This window comes from Mercenaria mercenaria, chromosome 1 (assembly GCF_021730395.1).
Source record: "Mercenaria mercenaria strain notata chromosome 1, MADL_Memer_1, whole genome shotgun sequence".
NCBI classification, from domain to species: Eukaryota; Metazoa; Mollusca; class Bivalvia; order Venerida; family Veneridae; genus Mercenaria; species Mercenaria mercenaria.
This window is the reverse complement of record NC_069361.1, coordinates 86071094-86095266: the sequence shown is the minus strand read 5'-3', so window position 1 is coordinate 86095266 and position 24173 is coordinate 86071094. Positions and strand designations below refer to the sequence as shown.

Genomic DNA, 24173 nt, shown 5'->3' with positions numbered 1-24173 from the left:
TTACTTTTAACGACAGAACCTACTATAAACAGCAGACAGACTAGGCATTCTAAATGAAATACTAGCGGCGTCATGCACAACTGCTCACAAACGTGTAGTAAATCTCTTGCAGGTTTTGGGCTAGGTGCTGTTTTTCGACAGTATTTCCGTTCGGTGGCTGTCAACTAAACCAGTGTTCCTGGATTCCGAGTAAATACTAACTTGTTCGCCGCAAGTTAACTACCAACTCCTCCACAATAACCAGAAGTTGAGAACGTAATGACATTCGGCAAAAGGTCTTTTAAATGTCACAGAGGACATGTAAATGAATATATAATCAACACAAATACATTTCTTACTTTAAAATTTATATTTCTTGAAACTTATAGAGACAAGAATGACAAATTACATGAATTTAGGAAACCACGAGAGAAGCAATGATGAAGATATTCTAAACATCCCTGTTGCCTTGGTAACTATTAACTTTAAGATAATATAGGGTAACATGTTAAGTGCTTGAAAATCTGCCACAAAAATAGTATTAAAATAACTTTATTATGCATAAAGTTCGAGGTTGTCCAATAAATAATAATTATAGCAACGAACAAGTGGCCCAGTCGAATAAAATTACATAACGTTTTGAAAATATTATATACTTTTATAATATTTATGTAAAATTTATTCTTTCAGTCATTCGATTTTAAAATAAAAACATCTATAAATCTGAGCAAAACATTAAATAATACAAGAGCTTGGGAAAACACAATCAGAAACTTTTAAATTACGTCATATAACATCATCCTATTCCATTCAGATCTGTTTCTATTTTGCATTCTCTAATACATTGCATTTCTCTTACTTGTTGTCCAAGCCGCGTGTTCATTAGACAACTTAAAATTTACGTGAGTTGTTAACGTCACTCCTATCAAGTCAAATTATAAATATGAAGTCATTAGAATATTAAGCAGGCATATTGCTTTGGTCGTCCTCTTTAAAGTGGGTGTTTCTCTACAAGGCTAAAGGGACAATTTTATCGGCGTTTTGAGAAATTAAAAGTAATCAGGAGGGTGGCATTGACGTTTCGCCGAACAGACACCAGGAGACGATAAAGTCCATTCACGTTTTGAAAAATAAAAAACAACAAAAAAGCTCCAGTAGATCGGCGCATCAAAGGTAAGTGTTCCATTTTAATGATACCACTAGCATATTTATTATTTGTTCAAGGTGTTACTGTTTCTGTTACTTTCTGAACAAAGCAACTACAAAAAACATGTCGTTCTTCTTTGATCGTTATCACGTCTGGACAATGACAATAACTAATAGATGTAAAAAAAATCCATTACGCTGAAAAACAAGAATAATGAAAAACAAAGTGAATGATTAAATGCTGCACAACGTGAACAGGTGTCGTGAATAAATCGTGTAAGACAGATATTCTTGAGTAAATATTATGAAGGGAATTCGAATTCCGTGTATCGATTTACACAACGTCTTAAACCTTGTAACTTCTTTGGATAACTCTTCCGTTCAAAGGCTGTACTGGTCTGAAATTATTCACTAAGTGTTCCAGTCCTTCACCTACAATAAGACATTGAAACGTACTGTATACTATTGTTTTTTATCACGTTTATATTGGAGAATGTTTTAATTAGGTTATTGAAGTATTTTCGTCAGACGTACTCGTTCGAATGAGATCTGAATAATAACAAAAAGACAGTACTGTAAATATTAGGTACGTAATAAATAACCTCAAATATCTGCAACATGCTACAGGTGATTATAGTTTAGACTTAATTATTTCAGCCCGATTGTAATGAAAGCTGGAAATCTATGTGAATTACTCCACTTCCTGGAAAACTCGAGCACTGACATTGGGAAGGTATGGTCGTGACCCGATTGAAGCTCGACCCAACCATCTCCGGGTTAGCGACCGACCCTCTTACCACTTGAACACCGCTCCATACGGGTGTTTGTTATAGAGTGTATCGCCGTTTTGGTTTATATTTTACAGAGTGTTTCACACTTAAGAATATATTTTACTCTCAATACAATTATTTCGGCAACGTCCAATGCAATGATTCTTGCTTAAATGCGATGTGAGGTAAACAATCACGGCCATTCGAGCGCTGTCAGTGGTATAATATGTAACCTTACAAATTACTTTAAGAAAGCATAACACCAGTACATTCTTGTAGAAGGGAGCTTTGTATAAGATGATCGGACAAATATTTTCATTTGTTGCAGGTCTACTTTGCTATGCATAGCTCTATGGCCGTGTTTGGGGTGCTCTGTGATTCCGGAAAATCTACCTTCACCTTTTATATTTTTAATAAATCGCATTAGCATATTCACCTAAAGACATCTCCAAAGCCTGCCAACATAACGGTTTTTGAAATATATATAAACATTAAATTCAACAAAGTCAAATTTAAATCTGGGTTTACCATTGATTCCTTCCGCAGGATGAGGTATTGGTTTTGCTTTAGTCGTATGTGACACCAGTGTCTGACGGAAAACGTTCAACTGAAAGCAATGTATTCATTAAGATAATTAACAACCCTGACTTTAGTTTTCGAGAATTGCAACCTGCAGAAAATAGTTCTACAAACGCAGTCTGACCAAAACGAGAACATTGATTTAGGCAAAGCAAATATTTTAATGAAGCTTATATATTATCAAAGACAACACAAATACCTGCAGGTTATGTTTCCATTTTAGTAACATAGTTACGAATACTCTATTTTGAAGCAATTTTATCCTCAATGTTTTTGTCATGTCAAAAGTTTGCATCGACTTTCACTGCATCGTAACCCCGAACGAAAAGAATTTATACTATGAAACATTTATTCTTGTAAATTGTCAATAATGATTTCATGGAACAAGGATAAATCTGAAAATTAGTAATAGTTGACAGTTTTTTTTTTTAATTCTGCTATTTTTGACAAAATGTAAGAAATACCAATATAATATTGGCAATTCAGAAAAGACAGAATTATGAAAATGGTTAGTAGTTTAAAATTGCATGAAAATGAAACCTAACGTATCAAACTTGATACGTAATCGTTATACAAAATGATTAAGAACTCTACAAAACCATTTACAGTAATAACTAAAAAATTGTTAAAACCCTATTTTGCTTCCGGTATTTAGTCTCAAGACATTATATTGGAATCAGGCTGCGTTAATGTGACATAGATAAAGGGCCGTCAGTTGCTCTGACAAATATGAACAAGCAAAAGGCTAAGATCTTTACAAAGACCATGTTCATTACATGTAACGGCTAAGGTATTTGAGGTCTTTCAGTCGAGGTTGAAAGCATGTATGTGAAAATGTGAAAAAGAAGTTATGATCGGTACACGAGCACAGGCTAAAAGAATATGGGGTCTTTCAGCAGATGTTGAAATCGCATAATATCGTAAAGATAGGTTATGATACAATTATACGATATTAACATTCGTAGTAACGATTAAAGTATATGGTAGTAAAGACGAGTTTTTACATTAAAGTTGTCCTATGCCATTCATGTTATGATTTATCGGTCAAATATTAAGTATGCAGCCAAAAAGGTTCATTAAGGATACACACCATTACCTCTACATTAAAACAAAAGAAAGTGAGATCGAATTATGGTCATGTTACCTGACTTTCTGTTATTGTTTGTCTTTCTTTAAACACGGTCCAGGTAACACTCTCGTAACATCTTGGGGTGGTCAATGATCCATGGTATCTGTAGTATTTTTCTGGACTATTCGGCAAAAATGCACTCGGAGAAACAACGGGGATTTCTACATTGTTGTTCAGTTCTGAAAGTGCGGACGTCATTAAACATACATTAAACACAAGAAGAAAATTCTGAAGGGAAGCTTTTCCTTACTTTGATTATTCAAGTTTTAATGCAATAGAAATTAGAAATTCTAAACTCCTGCTTAAGACAAGGAATAAAGTTTACTCATTTCAGTCAAATATTTTTCACAATTATTGAATTTCCAAACTTTTGACATTTCTAAGAAGTCTAATTAAGTTTATATGATGTAGATATTATATGATATATACGATTAAACCAGTTGGGACAGTAAAACACGCATATAATATTAAATGGCTGGTGCGTATTTTAATACTTGCTTGGAATGACTTGTACAAGTGGTTCTAGGAGTTGGTTATTAGAATTTGAAACCCTATATAGTATCCCTAAAACTGCTAGCCCATCTGATTTCGTGGCTGCCTCTGCCATGCTACTGTATTTATTCACGTTCCAGCTTACAATGTGCATCTGTGAGAAAAGACAAGAAGTTTCCATATGTTAAAAGAAATCTTTAGCAGATTGCACACTGTCATTATTATATAAACATATATTTTATATCAATTTGAAAGTTTTATCCAGCTATTTAACTTTTGGGGCAAATGCATATTTTCATGGAACGCGGCATTGTGTTCGTCACATTGACATATTATTTTGTATCATACAGGCGCCGAGAAAAAGTGGTACCACACTGGTCTACTATTGTGTATAAGATATCTCGCAGAATCAAAATGATATGACAGAAAGATGTTGTACTTAAGTCAGTTCTGCAAGTTGGATAAACCGGAATTGATGGCGTAACGTCACTTATCGATTACGAAGCGCGCAGAATAACGGGGCGCCATTAAATTAGCACACTCTGAATCGATCATTATGCGTGCAGAATAACTCAGAAGACGTCTATACACCCTTAAATTATTCCGTCCCGTATATTAATTATGTTAAAACATAATCATATCATGACGGCCCTTCGACCTTCTAAACTTTGCCGTGAAAAAGTGCTATCCACTGTTTACTTGGTTACACGAAATACGTACTAAATTCGAAAGAAAATACTGCAGAACCATGTTTAAATGATCTTACCACTCGGTTGTACGGTTATACGCAGCGTGTAATATCTTGTAAAATTATTATTAAATAGCCTTTAATACCATTCAGTTGTTTCAATTGGTAACTGGCAATTAGGCATTTATTTCTAATGTGACAATCAACGTTCCATTTTCAATCAGAACACTGAAATCACTTACATGATCAACACATTTTACCAGAACTCCATCAACCTCAACAGACGAGATATTTAGTTTTAAAAGTTGATGTTTGATTCCATAAATTATAACTTCTGTTTTAGAATTGGACATTTTCAGTTTGTGATTTTTCATCCAGATTATACATTCTGAAGACATAAAAAAACAATGGAGTGGCTGCGGAAGAATGTTAAATTGGGAATCCGACGTCTCTGAATATACAGGTTAACAAAGGTTAACAAAGAAACTTGCTTAAAATGAATGACCCTCGCTCTTTGTTCGTTTATCTAAAAGTTTACCTCCATTGGGGCAGCTGTCCCATTAATTGTATGTTCTGATCCTATTTCATTGGCATTTCCCCAATGGAAATGAAACTGGCTAATTCTGTATTTGTAATGGAGACCGCCATATTCGAGAAGAAACTTGCCTTCAGTATCCACTTGAACTGGTGTAAAAGATTGTTTTCAGATAATTACTTAAACAAGGAAAACAACGTTCCAAAAATGCAGCCTTCCCAAAACTCACAGCACGCAGATATGCACACCACACACACATAGCAAACATATGAGGACAAAACGAAACAAAATTAAAAAAAAAACAAGATACACAGTGTGCACCGCCTTGGAACGGTCCACGGCAAAGTCATGCACACTTACACAATGAATATTTGAAGAAGTAATATTTGATAGCTGTTTTGAAGTAATATTGTCAACAGAGTTTTTATTTTTCTTTGTATTTGTTTATTTACGATAGTTCTTGTTACAATGGCGGGTTCCTGCTTGCTTGTAAAATGAGATTTTAAACAAATTAATATAAAACAACTACCTCTATGTTATTAAAGATTGTACTAAAGCATACTTGAATGTCCATTATTATGGGCTATAAATTTTGTTCCCTCTTCAGGCGAGTCATTGAACCCGAAATTTGTTAAACGCTTATTATAAACCGTATCGAAGGGTTGAATGTCGATTGGAGATTGCTTCACTCCTGCGCACATGTTAGGAAATAATTCTGGCCATTTTTCCGGTCCTGTTTTTTTTAATTGAAAGAAAAGTATCAGAAAGTGAATAAATCTCTAACATTGTATTGCACACTTTTCATATCAGTACTTTTGCATTAATGACTAAATTCAGTCCTAGTTAACAGAGACTAATTTTGATTTCAAAAGAAACATACATGTTAAACGAACCCACATCTTGAAATGCTCCTCCAAAATTAAAATAAAATATTCTTTAATTTTCTTATTTTAATGAAAATTATATGGTTAGGGTCTCTTAAACTTAATTGCGGAATTCATGTTGAAATTTTGACAACATGCGTAATTTCGGTGTAGCAAGGAAAATGAGAATCGGCAACTATATGTCAATAAATGTCTTTTTATATCGTCGTAAAGTAGAAAACATTTTTAATGGTTCTCACCGTCATTGTCACCATAGCTCCAGTGGATTCCAGTGGACGCTGCAAAACAAAGCAATAAATTTTAAGTTGTACCAACAACATAATTTTATCATCAAATATTTATTTAAATCCAAAATACCCTCAGCAAATATGTTTACATATATCCTTTACAATAGATATATATATCACCATTTGATGTGCATTTTAGTATTACATACACGTATGAAGCTGCTATATATATTTAGTTACGTTTGTCGTTCTCCATTAATATGCCGTTTGTAAACGTGATATGCCGCAATATTCATTGTATCACTATAAAAATAATGCTGATGTTGTTTACATGATGTAAACCCAAATTGGAAAACAAAAATTTGAAAAAGTTTGACATCGTCGAAAAGTAGAAAACATTGTTACTTGTTCTCCAATGGGTTCCAGTCGACGCTGCAAAGCAAAGCTGCAATAAATTTATAATGATGTACAAACAAATGATTTATTATCAAATACTTATTTTAGTATCAAAATGCTTATTGGCTAAATATAGATCTAACTACTTATGTAGAGATGCATTCGCAATTATACGTCAAGTGTTTCACAAACATGAGATGTTTTCGAAGTTTGTTGTCATTTGTAGACAAATTCATATAATATTTAATCTACTCGTCGACACTTAATGTGTAAATGAAATACTTCTCTGACGCTTTGATACAGGTAAATAAATCTTCTTATAAACTGAAAAGTTTACCACTCAAAATTCGTTCTAGGGATGAAATTAATTTTTAACAGGTACGTCCTGCATAATTTTGAATAGGATGATAAGTGTTACTAAAGACAGAAAATGTTCGCGATGGTTTTATTTTCGCTAATATCCGCGAAAACTGTGGGGGATACGTGAACAAAAATGATACGTAACACGCATAAAATTGCGGCCACAGAGCCAAATTTCACGAAAAATGCAAGGTCGTAACCGGGTTTTACAAGACATATAGCAGGCTAAGCAGCACAAAATTCCCTTTCCGATGATATATATGTCAACTCCATAGCTTTGCTAGTTCCTCAGATTACCTCGAGGTTTTGAACGAGTCGAGAACTTTTTCCAAATACAGGATGATGTACAAAGCTAAATGAACGCCAAGTCAGATCTTTGTGATCGTGAAGGAAGATAAACTTTAGAAAAGAATCGCAAAATGATTAATGGGTCATACGTGTTACAGTAAAGCTAACTCAACACGGCATAGTTTTTTTTGCTAGTCCCATTATTGTCTTTTTTTAGGTTAACTCATATGAAATTTGTGACAGAAAAAGTGTATAAAGTAGGTTACAGTGTAAAGATTTATATGATATGGATAAATGACAGTGTGTTGATCTTATAATCACAAAACTTGATTATAAAATGATCCTGTAGACTGTGAGTATATCGATGAACCGATTTTTCTCCTGGTCTACATTTTCGTGAAAATATGGGGAACAACTTTTATAAAATAATTATCTGTTTTGAGTAGAGAACTCAGACGTTTAAACCTATAGATGTTAACTAAAATTAAAATGCAGAATGATGTTTTGTTTGCATATTTTATAGGCAGTACCTATGGCGAAGAAAAAGACATTAAAATGATTTTACACTGCATAAGGATGTACGGTGACGTGAACGTCGGCACAGTTGCGATTCCAAAATGGGCATTGTTTTATCACAAAAATGATCACACACATCACATTGACCAGCTTCTTCAAGTGTAGAGTGTGTTTCTGTGTTGAAAGGTATACAGGTACCATCAAGGACTCAGTAAACAGTGTTAACCTGAGACTGGTGTCAACTGTTTTGTTTTCTTTTTTCTTTATTTCAGGCCTTCTATAATAGTACAGGGGCTAGAAACATCTACCATGCACCCCACCCACTAGACTTTTTTTTTCATAGGTACCAAAAAATGGTCTTATGAAAAAACTAGTTTGAACTATATAATCATGATTTCACTGTTTCCATGACAACAGTTCATTTTTGAAAAGGCCAAGCATATACTAGATAATAATAAGTAATATCTTGGTATATTTTTGCGTTAAAACAACACAAATGGTGTCAAAATGGAGCTGAGACGTTGGCTTTTTTAGCAGCATTTTATATGATTATTCAACACACTGATTTATTTAACCTGTCAGGGGTAAATTTTAAGATTTTTTTTTGTTAACTCCGAAATTGCCTGAAATCTATATGAAACTATTATTTTACATGCCAGCCTACTCTTTTAGGTAACAGCAACTTGGTCAAAATAACTTTTTGTTTGTTTGTTTTGGGTTTAACGCCGTTTTTCAACAGTATTTCAGTCATGTAATGGCGGGCAGTTAACCTAACCAGTGTTCCTGGATTCTGTACCAGTACAAACCTGTTATCCGCAAATAACTGCCAACTTCCCCACATGAATCAGAGGTGGAGGACTAATGATTGCAGACACAATGTCGTTTATCAAATAGTCACGGAGAACATACGCCCCGCCCGAGGATCGAACTTACGACCCCGCGATCCGTAGACTAACTATTCACTTTGTACAGTGTATATTGTAGGCCGTTAAATCTAAATGAGTAAACATTTCGTGCATATTATGCTGACCAAGCTTTAAAACTACTTCACATAAACAGTGGTTGGATTAACATTTGATGAGGAGTTTTATTTCATAATTTGTCAAGCGTCTGTTGCTAAAATGTAACGTAGTTTCCAATTTATTTATAACAAAAAAAAAAAAAAAAAAAAAAAAAAAAAAAACAACATTTCTAATGATTTCACGCTTGCTGATTTCGAATATATTGTTTACGTATAACAAAAAGATTACCGTGCATGCTATAATGAACAGTTAATTGTTTAAAGACAACATGTTAATTCATGTGTTTCAATTTCTTTGAAAACAAAAGTATACTAAGTCCGTCAGCTGCTGAATTTGTATTTTGTCAGACTGAGTATTATTTACGCTGGGATCTGTTACCGGGGTAATTATATATGCGTATTTAAGCTGAACATTGCTAATGTTGCTTTTCTTTCTTTATGCGATTTTCTATTCAGTTTTGAAAGAAAACGTTCTGTTCGAAGAAGCCGTAATTAGGCATATTTGTCAATTAAGTTGCTTTAAGCCTAAGCCAAAATTAGTTTTTCCCTCGATTAATCATACAACTAATAGGGCGTACAAGTATGTAAGGAATAATTGAATATACGCAGGTGGACTGACAATGCATGTTTTGCAATTGGTGTCGTAGGCATTCTGTATGACACACTGAAGTAATTCGAGGAAGCTGTAGTTTGCAAATGTTGGTGTTCGATCACTAGTTCATGTTAAATTAAATGAACTCTTACATGCATCAACACTACCATAACAATAAGTCAACAGGAATCGACATTGAAATGGACCAAGGATGGACCGATATATGATTGAGGACAGATATAGGAATGCATAAATTAAAAAAGAACTAAAACATCTATTAAAATGTTGCACTTCAAAAAAGTAAACAGCAGTTTTTGTTTTGCTAAAATCTCCTTTAAACACAACAGTTAGAACTATTTAAAGTACACTGTACTTTGGTTATAAATTTGAATTAATAGTATTACATATTTTTGTTAAATCTAATTAAATTATACAAATTCCGAAGAGAGATTGTAATTTTAGATAATGGATTATCCCCCAGATACGAAATAATTGTATTGTTTTCATCCAGGAAGGTCTAATATGTATAGTCGTTTCAGTTTCATCTAAACAAAATAAAGGAACAAACAAAACACGTGATATCGTAAGATTGTTATAACAGAAACGACTTTACTTTACTTATGAATTCAAAATGCAAAATGTTAATAAAGTTTTTACTTTTTTCTCGAAACATCTATTAGTAATTTTGTCACATGATCTGGGAAATACAGTCGACATCGTACTTGCGACCACCTCTATTAAGCGATTTTTGTATTAAACGACCAGTCAAAATCCCTCCCTAACGTTTTCAGTATATAAATCCATTCCATTAAACGACTTTTTTTATTAAACGAGTAGCGACCACATTAATGTAGTCCCGACAGGTAAAATATTCGACAAAAGTATCTATTAAGCGACCGGGTACCAAAATTCTACCGGGCATTTCTTCATATGTGTAATTAGCGAGTACGTTTTGCACGTGACTGAATGCAATTAACCTTTGTATCAGTCGAACTGACAAACAATATAGCCATAAATTTCACGGTTTGTGGCTTTGGAAAAGTGTTCACTATGTTAAAACAGACTTTGAAACCAGACATGTATGTTCATAATAAATACAGGTACATTAACAGTTAAAAATAACTTTCCTTTTCGTCTGACTGAAATTCAGTAAGAGACCATTCCATTAAGAGACCACTTCTTAGCAGTCCCTTGGGTGGTCTCTTAATACAATGTCGACTGTAATTATAGAATTATATAACTTGTACTGTATAATTTCTTGAAATTGTTATTTAAATGCATACATATTTGAATGAAATAAACTTTAAATCGAACTAGTCTTGTAATTTTGATTTACCAATAATTATATTATAAATGATGATGATGATGATGATTTTCGTTGACTTTAGGTATGTTTACACACTTCAATAATTCTATCTTAACAAGAAGCGCTATACAGTGTTTACCGATATTTTAGTGTAAAGGGAAACAACTACAACGGCGCACAAGGCAAAAAAAAGGAGAAAACAATTCCGACAAGAGTTATGGTTCCTAATATTTTACGCTCAAATGTGGGGATGTTATGGAAAACATTACTCATGCGTGGTTTCTCTGAAACTTCTGGTTTGAATTAAAAATAATCTAACAGCAAGTTCAGTGAAATTATCTTAGAACATAGAATATTGAACAGGTGAATTGTTCTCGCCTTGACTATAACACACATCAGAATCGGAGTTTGAAACTGTAATACACGACTTAGCTTGGTAAACTGTACATAAATGAAAATTTCATTCATAACATTTTACTTTATTAACGGCAATATTTCGTAGTTATAATAAAAGAATAACTGCGAAAGATATTTCTAAAAATAAACTGCGGTTTCCGATCTTTTCCACCATTCAACAAAAACCGGTGGTTCCCGAACATACATATACGGTATGGGAATTAGAAACAACCTGTTCCACCACAAATCAATCGTCAGAGTCGAACAATGAAAGCACAGCGCAAAACGTTCTTCTTTAACAAAATTTGTGTGTTAAAGATCCATACTTCTTTCATATTCCTCCCCCAAAACATTGAAAGAGATCAAATAAATACTTAACCACTTTCATAAATTTATCATTCCATCTAAGGGCAGTGATACTTACATTACAGTCACCATTATTTTTATAAATCGGAACAATCACACAATCTGTCAAGGCCATAGATATGCAGTTAAGGAAATTCTGACAAATATGTCATCCTTTATCTGTCTAAAGTGTATTGTCGTCCTTAAATGTTGCAATATATAGAATATGCTTTTAATCCGATTGACGTCATCATATTTGTGGTTATTAGCTTTAAAGTTCACATTTATAGTTAACCAGCAACATCATGTTTTCTTGTTGCCTCTAGTGGTATAGCGCAAGTTTGAGGGCGGGGCTAGTGGTTGGTGGTAGTGTGCAAACTGCCCGAGGGTTCGCTTCCTAGTTTGATAGAAAATAATTAAATAAACTGACAAGTAAATAAGTGCTGTTGTGACGTTCCTTGTGTTATAAATATCTAAAACCTTCCTACTCTGATACCAACATTGAAACACACTATTTATTGCTAAAATATGCAAATCCATCGACTTTATTTATTTAAGGTACATTCTATAGCCAAATATCGACATTTTGGTGCTTGTCGTTACAACCATTTTGCGAAATGTTACTGAAGAGTTACATTTTTTGATGAAAGAAACACCCATTGAAAATGATTAAACTCTCTTTTAAAGTAAATATCTTGAAAAATAAATGTCAACTTTTATCTGAAAATCCGGATAAAAGACAGAAATAATATTTTTCAGGAGGTCATGTTTCTTTTTTCAAAATCAACAGCTACTACACGCAAGCAGTATTCTGTCTAAAACTCTGATTAAAACTTACCTAAATAAAATATTTACTTTCTGCGAGCAATCAATTTTTAAATAAATTTGACGAAAAGGCCTGTTAGTGTTGGCCATTTCAGATAATTTTTATTTTCTTTGTTGTTTTCCATTTCTTTATTAATTTGACATAAACATCATAATAAGGGCAATACAGATAAATGTCAGATGTGTCAATTATATTTTTAGAAACGGTTGCAATTACAAAGTAATTGACAGAACAAAATGTAGATTTCCGCATTTTTTCAGACAAAAATGTGTTTGTGCGTAGTAATGTGATCAGGCGGCTTAAGCACATGGCCTTATGGAGTACGTAATTTTCGGCGCATATTTATGCTTAAATCTACATGCGATACATTATGCATATGAATACAATTCACGAAAGTATCGCATATGGAAGTAAATGGAATAATTTTGGACTATTTCCTTCGGATGTTACATGACTGCGCTGTCAAAGGGCCTCCAATTTGTTGACACATTTAGACAGGTCGAGTTGATCTTGTAGAAACAACGGTAAGTGCAAGTTCATATATAAATTAATCATTTTGCAAGGTTGATAATCAGTAGCCTGTATTTCAAGACTTTGAAATGATTTGCTCACTCATAACCATTTAAACGTACGTCCTTGGTAGAGAACTTATGCGTGTATCACTATCACTATATCTCAATTTTTCGACTGTAAGGCACACCGATTTCACAGACTGACTGCCTGTCGGAGGGCGTTACAGTCTCTATATTTCAAAGAGCCCTTTGCGCACAATTAGTTGGGCTACATTGTCTCCAGAGTTTATTATTAGAAGCAGAATTGACTAATTGTTTCATTCACAATGGGTCACTGACAAAGCAAAAAAAAATGTTGATGTACTTTTTGTTTAGGACATGTATACTTTGTTCATTCAAACTGACATAATTTGAAAACAACATAAAATAAATCTCTTTTCTAATGGAGAAGAGGGCCAGATAACCTCTGCATAAAACATGTATGATTTGCCGTGAATGAAAACCTGCGCCATGGAAATAATGGTTTAGATTCGTAAACTGTTGGAACCTATGCTCGGCCGCACATTTCTTGTTCAGCAAGGAATGCATGTCAGACGGCGACCAACAGTATGTCAAATATTTTATATACAATGTTTCTATATGAAAAGGAAACGATGTCTGTAAGTAAGCCAAAGAAAAGATACCTATGCATAGCTGACAAGGGTCTGAATGAAGCATGGCCATTCATTAAAACATCAACAAATAAGAGTTGAATAACAATAACATATATTATACCTGATTTGTTTAATAAGGGGTATGATAATTATTGTTCATGGTATGCATGAATTTTTCAACTACATTTGTACATCAACTGGTCCGTGTACTGTAGACTTACAGAATAAACTTGTTTAAATAAAAAAAGTGAATCGACACGAGTTGTCAATTTTCCATAGAAATTCCTAAGGTAATGTTAATAATGCTAATTCCCTTATACTCATAGTTTTTCTACTGTGCATACTCAAGATGAATATATAAATTGATCCAAGGAAATAATGGGACTATAAATGCTATGATCACCAAGTAGAAGACTTACTTTGCCATATGTAAACATCATTTTTATAAAGGTAGATGTCAAAGCTTTGAAAATAAATGTGACATTTAGCATGTATTAACAAAACTATAATAATTTATTTTAGATTTATGTATTTCTCAAAATTGTTTTTTTAATATACAGTCTCAGCAATATTGAATTTTAAAGAGAAAATACAGCTAATTGTGAAGGTAAGATTTATGTACATATTTAAATGTTCATGTTGGTCTTCTATTTCAGTTACAGTATGCTATGGTGAATACAAACCCTCAGTGCAGCCTTATAGAGCTTTGGCTAGACCTTAAACAGTAGACCTCAAAAAGGTACAAGATAGTTAAGTGCTGCTTTTATCAAATGTTTTCATGCATATACTAAACATCTACATTTTCCATCCCTCAGTTCAAGTAAAACTTGGTACACAACATCAGCATGAAGTGGACGTGCAAATATTGTCAGGAGTATCAAGTTTGGTTATTTTTATCTTCAGTTAATATTCCATTTTTTATTTTATTATATCACAGCTACATTGATACTTTATGTATTAAACCTCATACTGCAGATGCCATCAGATTCATATGAATCGTGGTATACTTCATGGACAGGCAGCAGACATACCGTGACTTTTATATCCGAGGACTCTTTTCTAAAGTTAAGGCCCATTCTGGGCTTTGTAAATTAAATATTACTGTTTCTTTTGTCCTCCGTGTACTCAACTCCTCCTTCACTTTTTATCCAATTCCCATGAAATTTTTAATACATCATTACCATAAATGTCAGGGCCGTTATCTATTTTAGGGGTGTTATGCCCCTTTTTAAAATATAACAATTATATTTGTATCTAATGTACTCGTCTCGTCCTACAGTTTCCATACAATGGAAATGTAAGTTGATCTGAAATTATCAACATGAAGTAGGCATGCATATATTGCCAGACTTCCATTTTAGGTTGCTTTTTCTAGAGTTATGTCTTTACATCATCAGCATGATCATGTGCATAGTGTTAGTTGAAAATAAAGCTGTATGAAGACATGTAGACAAATATATATATCATTAAAATGCATAGGTCTTAATCTTTATTACTTGTGCGGGGTAGTGTTTTACCACTCCTTAATAAAGTCAGGACATTTGTCTTAATCATATCTGTCAGACTGATATTAATATAATTCTAAGATATAACATTTTACATTTTGTATTCTTAAATTTGTGATTTTAATGAACAAACGAAACCTGTAAGATTTATACTTGTGTAAAAATGACTACAATTTCTCCTTCAGATGCTCATCCAAAGGGTCACAAGTGTTGAAGCATTGGTCAACAAAAACTGAACTGTTTGATGGATCATACAGAATGTACAATCATATTTCCAGACACAAATTTAGAGAATCGGAGAAGAAGAAATATCAAGAATTAGGGAGAAAGAAACATGCATGAAGAGCCTGTCTTAGGTTAATTTGCAAAATACTTTGAAATCTCACAACTGTTAAAGGTATTATGTGTATGGAAGTTAAGAAAGGTGTACTCTTCTGGAAAATATGTGTCCAGTCAATACAGCAACAACATTTATTTTCAATTTTCTGAGCATAATTCTACATAAAAAAATTGTAGCATGGCTACATTGATGTGATAGTCAAAAATGTGCAATTATATTTCCAGACACAAATTGGGAGAATCAGAGAAGAAATATTAAGAATTAGGGAAAATGAAATATTTGTCATGCATGAAGAAACTGTTTTTAATTTATTAGATTAATTTTCAAAATACATTGACACCTCACAATAATTGTTAATGACATTATGCATATCCTTAGGACACCGGGCATATTTTCATGTAATCTAGCCTGGCATAGGTATGTTTTTGGAAACACAGAAAATGACAACACTCGAACTTCTGCTATTTCCGGAAGTAAAGAAAATGAAAATAGACAGGCTAAACTTGAATACAAAAGTCGCATTTGCATTGGTCGATAGTCAGGGTTAACGCGCAGGGGTCACTCCGTCTAAATGTATGCGCGTGGACATTTTTGCTAATGGGGAGTCAATTTTCAGCACTTTCTAACGATTTGAAAATACCTTGGCTGTAAGCCTTTCATCTACGAACAAATATTTGAACACGGAATAAACACAAATCCCATAGGGGTCCGTAACGGAGCAATGATACATGGAGATTTTTTTAACTCCGTCAAATCGTTCAAAAGGTCCTTTTTGATTTGTCTGGAAGTGTCAGTTTATGCTCAGATGTAAGATAATTCCGTATTTGAAAGCTGCAGACCTAGACGTTTCAAAAAAAAAATTCAAAATGAATTTCGTGTAGTAACTCTTGAACCTCTTAAAGGATTTAAAAGAAACTTGATCCGAATGTTGACCACATCGAGACGACGTGCAGAGCGCATGTTTTGAATGGATCGCTTCAAGGCCAAGGTCAAAGGTGAAAAGTCATATGACGTTATCTCGTGTCCGCTCTGTAACTCTTTAGCTGCTTGAAGGATTTTAGAGACACTTGGCACAAATGTTCACCACATCAAAACCGACGTGCAGAGCGCATATTTCGGATGGCTCGCTTCAAAGGTCAAGGTCACACTTAGGGGTCAAAAGTCTTATGACTTTGCTTCGTGTCTGCTCTGTAACTCTTGAACTGCTTGAAGGATTTTAAAGAAAGTTGGCACACATGTTCACCACATCGAGACGACCGACGTGCAGAGCGCATGTTTCCCTTATATTCCTTTTTTAGGTCACCTGAGCATAAAGGTGTTCGGGGTGAGCTTTTGTGATCGCTCATCGTCCGGAGGGAGTCCGTCCGTCCGTCCGTCCACACTTTTCTTTAAACAACATCTCCTCCTAAATCACAAGACCAATTTTGATGAAATTTCACAGGGATATCGATGTTCCTTTGATGGTCTTCTTTGAAAATTGTTCAAAGAATTGAATTCCATACAGAATTCTGGTTGCCGTGGCAATCGAAAGAAAAACCATTAAAAATCTTCTTGTCCAAAACCACAGGGCCTAGATATTCTGATAGTTGGTATGTAGCATCATCTAGTAGGCCTCTACCAAGTTTGTTCCAATTATCGCCATAGGGTTAAATATGGCCCCGCCCTGGGGTACACATTGTTTATATAGACTTATATAGGGAAAAACTTTGAAAACTTTCTTGTCCAAAACCACAGGGCATAGGGCTTTGATATTTGGTATGTGGCATCATCTAGTGGGCCTCTACCAAGTTTGTTCAAATTTTATCACTAGGATCAAATATGGCCCTGCCCTGGGGTGGCATGGTTTATATAGACTTATATCGTGAAAAAAATTGAACATTTTCTTGTCTCAAACCAGAAGGGCATTGGGCTTTGATATTTGGTATGTAGCATCATCTAGTGGTGTTCTAACAAGAATTATCAAATTATCTCCCTAGGCTCAAATATGGCCCCGCCCGTGGGGTCACATGGTTTATATAGACTTATTTAAGGAAAACTTTGAAAATCTTCTTGTACAAAACCACAGGCCTAGGGCTTTGATATTAAGTATGTAGCATCGGGTAGTAGTCCTTTACCAAGAGTGTTCAAATTATCCCCTTGGGGATAAAACTGGCACCGCCCCGGTGGCAAAGGTTTGAATAGACTTTTTGCTATATTTTCTAGTCCTTTGAGATCATGGAGTCCATTCAGTATATGTGTAATAGAGTTCCGCTTAATGAGTTCCGCTTAAGCCAGTGCTAAGGGGCATGAGAGGTGTTGCACATACCAGTACAGGCCACGCACAGATGATCCTTTGTTTTATATTTTGAAGCAGTGGCTAATAAAAATTGGGACCACAAGTATAATGTTTGATACAGATTTTAATACTCATCGTGAATAGTCTTAATAATGACCGACTGACCAACTTTCTTGTTTTTGAAGGTACAACATAGAAAAGTAGGACCACGTTTATAACTTTTGATACAGATTTCAATACTCATCTTTAATATTTTTAACCCTGGCCTACTGATTTACTTTCTTGTTTTTGAAGCTACAGCAAAGAGATTTTGACCTCCTGTATAATTTTTTGACTTATTTCAGTAGGTATCCTGAGTAACCTTTATCAGTTTTTAACCAGGTTTTCGTAGAATGTCGTTGGGTTGGCGGGCGACAAACTTGCTTTCCGCACAATAACTTTAGTTTGGAACAAGCTTTAGACACCAAACTTGGCATGTAGATAGATGATAAGGGGACAAAGGTAGGAAATGCAGTTTTGGTCATTGTTTAAGGTCAAAGTTGCTGTTGCTAAAAATAGAAAAACTGGTTTCCGTTCAATAACTTTAGTTTGCATTGATGTTTTGAAATTAAACTTGGCCTATAGGTAGCTTATAGAAAAAAAAGGTTTCTATTTCTTTATGGGATCATTGGGGTCAAGTTCAAGGTCAAGATAACTTATTTAATCTTCACATTTAGAACATTCTACGGAGGCGCAGTGGTATAGTGCGTTGGGCCAAAAGCTACTTTTAAATCAGTGGGACGGAAGGGCGACGGTTCAAATCCTACTGAGATCCAATCCCCCCCCCCCCTTTTTGTGATTAAAAGGTCATTTTAATGTCATTTGGTCAAGGTCAAGTCACATTTTCTAAAATAGATTCTTTTTCTCTAAAAATATATTTTTTTCTCAATGTGATCATCAAAAAGGTTTCTGCTTTAAAATTTTAGTTTGGACTTACTTACTGCCACCAAAATTTGTGTACAGCAAGCTTATCTGAAAACTTAGTTTTTAATATTATTTGGGGTCACTATTACTAAAAATAGAAAAATGGCTTCCACTCAATATCTTTAGTTTGGGTACACTGTTGTCAAACACAAAAGGTTGGGAATGTATTTGAGGTCACATGGATTAGGGTCAAGGTAAATGTAGCTAAAAATAGAAAAATGGGGTCATATTTGAAATAAAAATGAATTTTTTATGCTGTGGAATGGAAGGGTTCAAATCTCCAGATCCAATTGTTTTTTTTCTTTTTTCGTTTTCTTTTTTGAGAAAAAGGTCATTTTAATGCCGTTGGGTAACTAAAAATTGAAGAATATGGTCATAGTTATAATCAAAAATAGATTTTATTTTTCAGTTTGATCATCAAAAAGCTGCTTTCGAGTTTATAACTTTAAATATAAGAACTGGCTTTGGATTGTATTTTATGTCACTGTTACTAAAAATAGAAAAATGGTTTATGCTCAATATCTTTAGTTTGGGTGCACCTATTGTCAGCGAACTTTATGGTTTGATAGCTTTTATCAAAGAATCATAACACTCCATGAAAAGTGGAATTTACTTCTAAATTACATTTTCGTAGATTTAATGTGTAAAATATAATTCGAATTTACTGCAAGTAAATTTGTAGTAAACTTGTTTAAGTATATTTCAAATGCAGGTAAATTTCATTCAACGTCAATTCCAGTAAACTTTAAATGTCACATTTACTTGGAATTAAATTTGTTAAAAATGATACATGTACAAAGCTCCAACTGTGAATCGGACATGTCAGACGTGATGGCTGATTGATTGTTTGAGTGAATGATTTACTCATTATATGAATATTTCGAAAATTAATTAAATGAATATAGACTGACTGACTGACTGACAAAGGTATTGGTGGATTAGATAAATTAGTCCGCATATTTACCATATGATCTTGAAAGGAATATTCTAATTATTATATGACCTGGTGCTAATTTATTTGGGTACTGTAATATTATCTCCATGAGCCTGAGGCAATCACTCTAAGTTTTATATATTCTTTAAGACTTAAAAAAAAAACCAAACAGTACTTCGATAAATTCTATTATATGTATCTTTTATAACACAATACAGAAACCAGTTTAACTGTAACTTTTGTAAGTTATACCCGCCGCCTTAACTTCGTGGCATTAGAATTTACGATATAGTCATATTGCGTAAAATTCATGCAGTGTAAATTATATAGGGAAATGACACGTACTTTTCTTATACCTGTACTTCTGAATGGCATGATTGGATGCAGTCACATATGTATAATAAAATACGACAATTTTTTTTAAAGAACCTGGTGGCGTGATGCAAAGTTTGTAAACCTAGTTTTCGTGGAATTTCCACGTTTCATGTTTGTTTTAGAAGCTTTAGCAAAGAAGCAACTAAACTCGGGTGAGCGATATAGGGCCATCATGGCCCTCTTGTTTCTAATAAGTGTTACTTTTTTCTTCAAGACTTATTACTGATTTATGGTACAAAAGTGATTTTTTTTTTCATTTGATAAGTGATTTCTTGCTGTTCAAGGTGAATTTACCTCTAAAACAGAAGGGAGCAGAGTTAGACATCTTTAAAAATACTGAGTTACATGCAATAAAAGTTCTCTATTTTGCCTTCATATTGTGGAAGAAATGTAGGTAGGTTTTACTTCTGCCCTAAAGTTTTTTTGAATGAGGTCAGTAAAATTTAAAACAGTCCCGCAGGACTCGACCTTAATGTTTCAATGTTGGAGTTAGAATTCTGTCTCATTAAATCATTTTACTTGAGGCACCCTATAAAAATGATATTTAGTTTTATTTTGTGTTTTATAATTGTTTACCAATAGTTTGACGTTTCTTTTATCAAAATGAATGGTATAATGAATTCTCTGCAAACGTTTTGGACAGTGGCCATCACTTTGAAAGTTGTCTCTACTTGAGCATGAGGAAATGCCATGAATTATACAAAATTTATATAAAAAAAACGGCACGGTAAAAGTTGTTTAAAATTTGTATATTTTAATTGTGTGGACATGCACGCATTTGTTACACTGCAAATAAAACAGTTCTTATGAATTACTTAACGTAGTTGTCCCTTTCATCTTTTTAATCGTTAATAGCACAATCCTTCACAGAAGATACTGTATACTAACACTCTTTTGTTTGTGAATATGTTCTACTTAATTATTTGATATAAAAAAGAGTTTTCTTGTTTCTAGGACGCTGTGTAAAAAGAAATCCTACATCCGTCAGTCTTGTACAGAAATGCAAAGTATTTACAAGTTCATAACGAGGGAAAAAACAAGCAAATGAACACCGCTGGGCAGTCAGACAAAAAGTATTCAGTTTCAGTGGTCATTTTTTTTTTTATAAATGTTGCGATTTCGTGGCTCCTTGACAGTACTTGCTTATAAAAGCACTCAATGAATATGTACATTATGCAGAAAAACTCATTTATGAAGTTAACAACTAAATAATCAATGATATTGGTTCCACAGACTTATTCTGATATGTTTTCACAGTTTGCTTAGATTAACCCGAAGGCCTTAAAAAGTCGTCCAAAGTAATGCAAATGTTTGAACCGTGGCTTCAATGTTTAGCTTGCCCTTAGCAGGCCCGGGTCCATCTGTCGAGAATGGTCGTCGGGATAAAGAACTCTCCCTTAAAGTGGAATTTTGCTTATTTTTTAAGTAAAAATCCAGCTGAAATAGATGTGTGTGTAAAAAGGGTGGAGGAAATGATAGCTTTTAACCTAATAAACAAAGCCTTTTCCGTTACCAGTAAGAAATAATAACTTTTCAAATATGACTTTTCTGATTTTGACTGGGGAAGTCTTCTTAAGAAAAGTCAAACTGCACGCATGAGTTGCTTCCCTTCAACTTCAGACATCTCTACCTATAGGTAAGGGAGATCACTGCTTAGAAGATTGAAGAAAAGAACCATTATTTTATTAGTTTGATTTCTTTATTTCTAAAGCATCAACTTCAAATACTTATGCGGCATTATCGTTATTTTAACACATTTAAATGCACAGCAACGGACAATTCACCAAAAACACACTATGTGCATTAAGATGCGCATAATGCCACTTTAAAGTAAACGGCATGAAAAACTATCCTTTGTTATATTTGAGGGAATTGGACACGATTTCTCCGTGCAACATTCATATTTATAGCATTTTAAAAGTAGTACGTCATATCAACGACGATAGGACGATGAAAACAATCGTTTGAAGCATTCTAAAGTATATCTTTAATCGTACGTTGTCAGCCTTTTAAAAACCAGTGCAGTAATTTCAAGGGTGGCAGGAACTAGATGCATGTCTTGTCTGTATATTGTTACATTTTAAATGGACTCCACATCTATTTTGAAACAGTCCTTGATTTAAAAAAAACATGACCAATTTTGTTATCAAATTCGTCATCGTACTATCTCGTCGTATACTTCGTTCCACTGGCAAGACGAATCCATTGGTATATACTTTTTATATGTTTTGTTCAGTAACAAACTCACAAATCTTAACATTTACCTTGCTAATTTTCTAAAAAGGACTGGTCTATCAGTCAATTTGGGCAGTACCACTAATTATTCGAAAGGGTGTTCATTGAAAATGTACTGACCGAATAGCGAACAGTGCAGACCATGATCAGCCTGCACGAACGTACAGGCTGGACTTAGTCTGCACTGGTCGCAAATGCAAGATCACTAGGCGACAGCAGGGTAAAGGTTAATTATTCAGATCCACTCTTTTTCCGATAGAATGAACCTTAAAAGCATTTAAGTCGACGCATTATGAAAATAGGCGTTTTAGTCTTTTTTTGGTATATTTTAATTAATATACTGGTTTAAAACATGTACACAAACCCTTTAATTAAACAAAGTCATATTTGACTCCGCATCGGCCTTTCAAGTTGATCATTAGTACCTAACATAAGAGTCTGCGAAAAATAATAACATAATTACAAAATCATATTACTAAAACGAAAAGAAAAACTACAATATATTAGTCTTACCTAATATTATTTGACAGTTATTTTTCAATAATAATATAACAATAATTGCTTTGAGCTCCATTTCTGTCCTAACTATTAATGAAAGTTGTTGTCATTGGATTTGCATAAAACACCTAACAGCTTGCAAGTAAACACTGCACGCAGTACGTCTGGTAAAGTGTGCAGCCAATAAAATTAGTTTAAACAAGAGGGCCAAGATGGCCCTAGGTCGCTCAACTGAGTAACACACCATTAAGGGTAAACATATTTGACATAGTGCCCCAGATTTTGACACCACATGAACCAGTTTCAAACTCGTATGAGTTTTAAAAGAGATAAACATTCTGACCAAGTTTGATGAAGTTTGGAGCACGTTTAGGTACTATTCGCGAAGAAAGCACTTCATACAGGGGGTTATAGGATAGCTGTCAAACATGTAATACGTGCCAGACGTAACAACATAGAAAAAACACAACAAACTTTAAACAACAAAAAATACAAAATTGCAAGGTAACCAGAGTAACTCAAAAATGTTTTGGAGATAGTAACTTGCCTAAAATAAAAAGATGGAAAACCACATGTTGCCTAACAAAAGATAAACGAAAATGATGAAGGCTCGGTTTGATTGAGCCTGTTCATGGACGGTTAAAACTTCAACCAGGATGTTCTTAGTCCAAAAGGGGGCATACTTTGGCTAAAATGCTTGTCACAGACTTAAAGGGCTAGATTTATAACACTGAAGACACCTCTGAAGATTCAATTCAATATCTGCATTAGTTTTTTAAGATAGTAGCTTGCATGTAAAACGTTAGCCAGGATTTTCTAAGTCCAAAAGGGGGCATAATTTGGCCAAAATGCATGTCAGAGTTATAGGACTTGACCTAATGAGATTGGTAGTTGACCTAGAAAAAGAAAAAAAAAGTTTCAAAGCTATATGCCTTTAAATGATAGCCATATGTACTTGCATTCAAAACTTCATCCAAGATGTGACGCTGACGCCGACGCCGAACCGACACCCACGCCGACGCCGACGCCAGGCTGAGTAGAATAGCTAGACTTTCTTTTGAATAGTCGAGCTAAAAATAAGGCATTCTTTGTTTTGCCTTTTCTAACGCTTTTTGTTTGTTTTATAGTGTGGTCGTATTATGTAAAAGGTTAGTATCTACATATATAGTGAAAACTCAATATTTTTGTCAATATCTTAGTAATAAAAAGGCCATATAAGTGAAAGTGATCTTATCTTTATATACAAAAGAATGGTTACATGATTGTATCATCAACGTGCAGTCATAGTTATTAGAATATAACATAATAGGACAAAGGATATTATTGAGTTTCACCTATACAAGAAATTTATCACTGATATTGATAAATATGAATGAATCGCTGATAAACCACTTCTATCAAAGTACCT

At 33.9% G+C, this 24173-nt stretch overlaps 1 protein-coding gene across 3 annotated transcripts; it reads right to left on the bottom strand.

The window, feature by feature from the left end:
* Window positions 1-328: 328 nt before the first annotated feature.
* On the bottom strand, window positions 329-22932 carry LOC123531655 (carbonic anhydrase 1-like). Of its 3 annotated transcripts, none has more exons than XM_045312814.2 (8): window positions 22781-22932; window positions 6442-6480; window positions 5881-6051; window positions 5322-5467; window positions 4102-4249; window positions 3619-3782; window positions 2424-2502; window positions 329-1557 (listed from the first exon to the last, which is right to left on the bottom strand). In XM_045312814.2, the coding sequence occupies exons 1-8, from the start codon at window positions 22839-22841 to the stop codon at window positions 1472-1474; spliced, it is 894 nt and encodes a 297-aa protein (XP_045168749.1). In that variant the 5' UTR covers window positions 22842-22932; the 3' UTR covers window positions 329-1471. The 3 variants fall into 3 exon arrangements, with proteins under 3 accessions (XP_045168749.1, XP_045168766.1, XP_045168783.1); XM_045312831.2 differs by lacking the exon at window positions 22781-22932 and adding an exon at window positions 6972-7002; XM_045312848.2 differs by lacking the exon at window positions 5881-6051.
* Between the last annotated feature and the right edge of the window lie 1241 nt (window positions 22933-24173).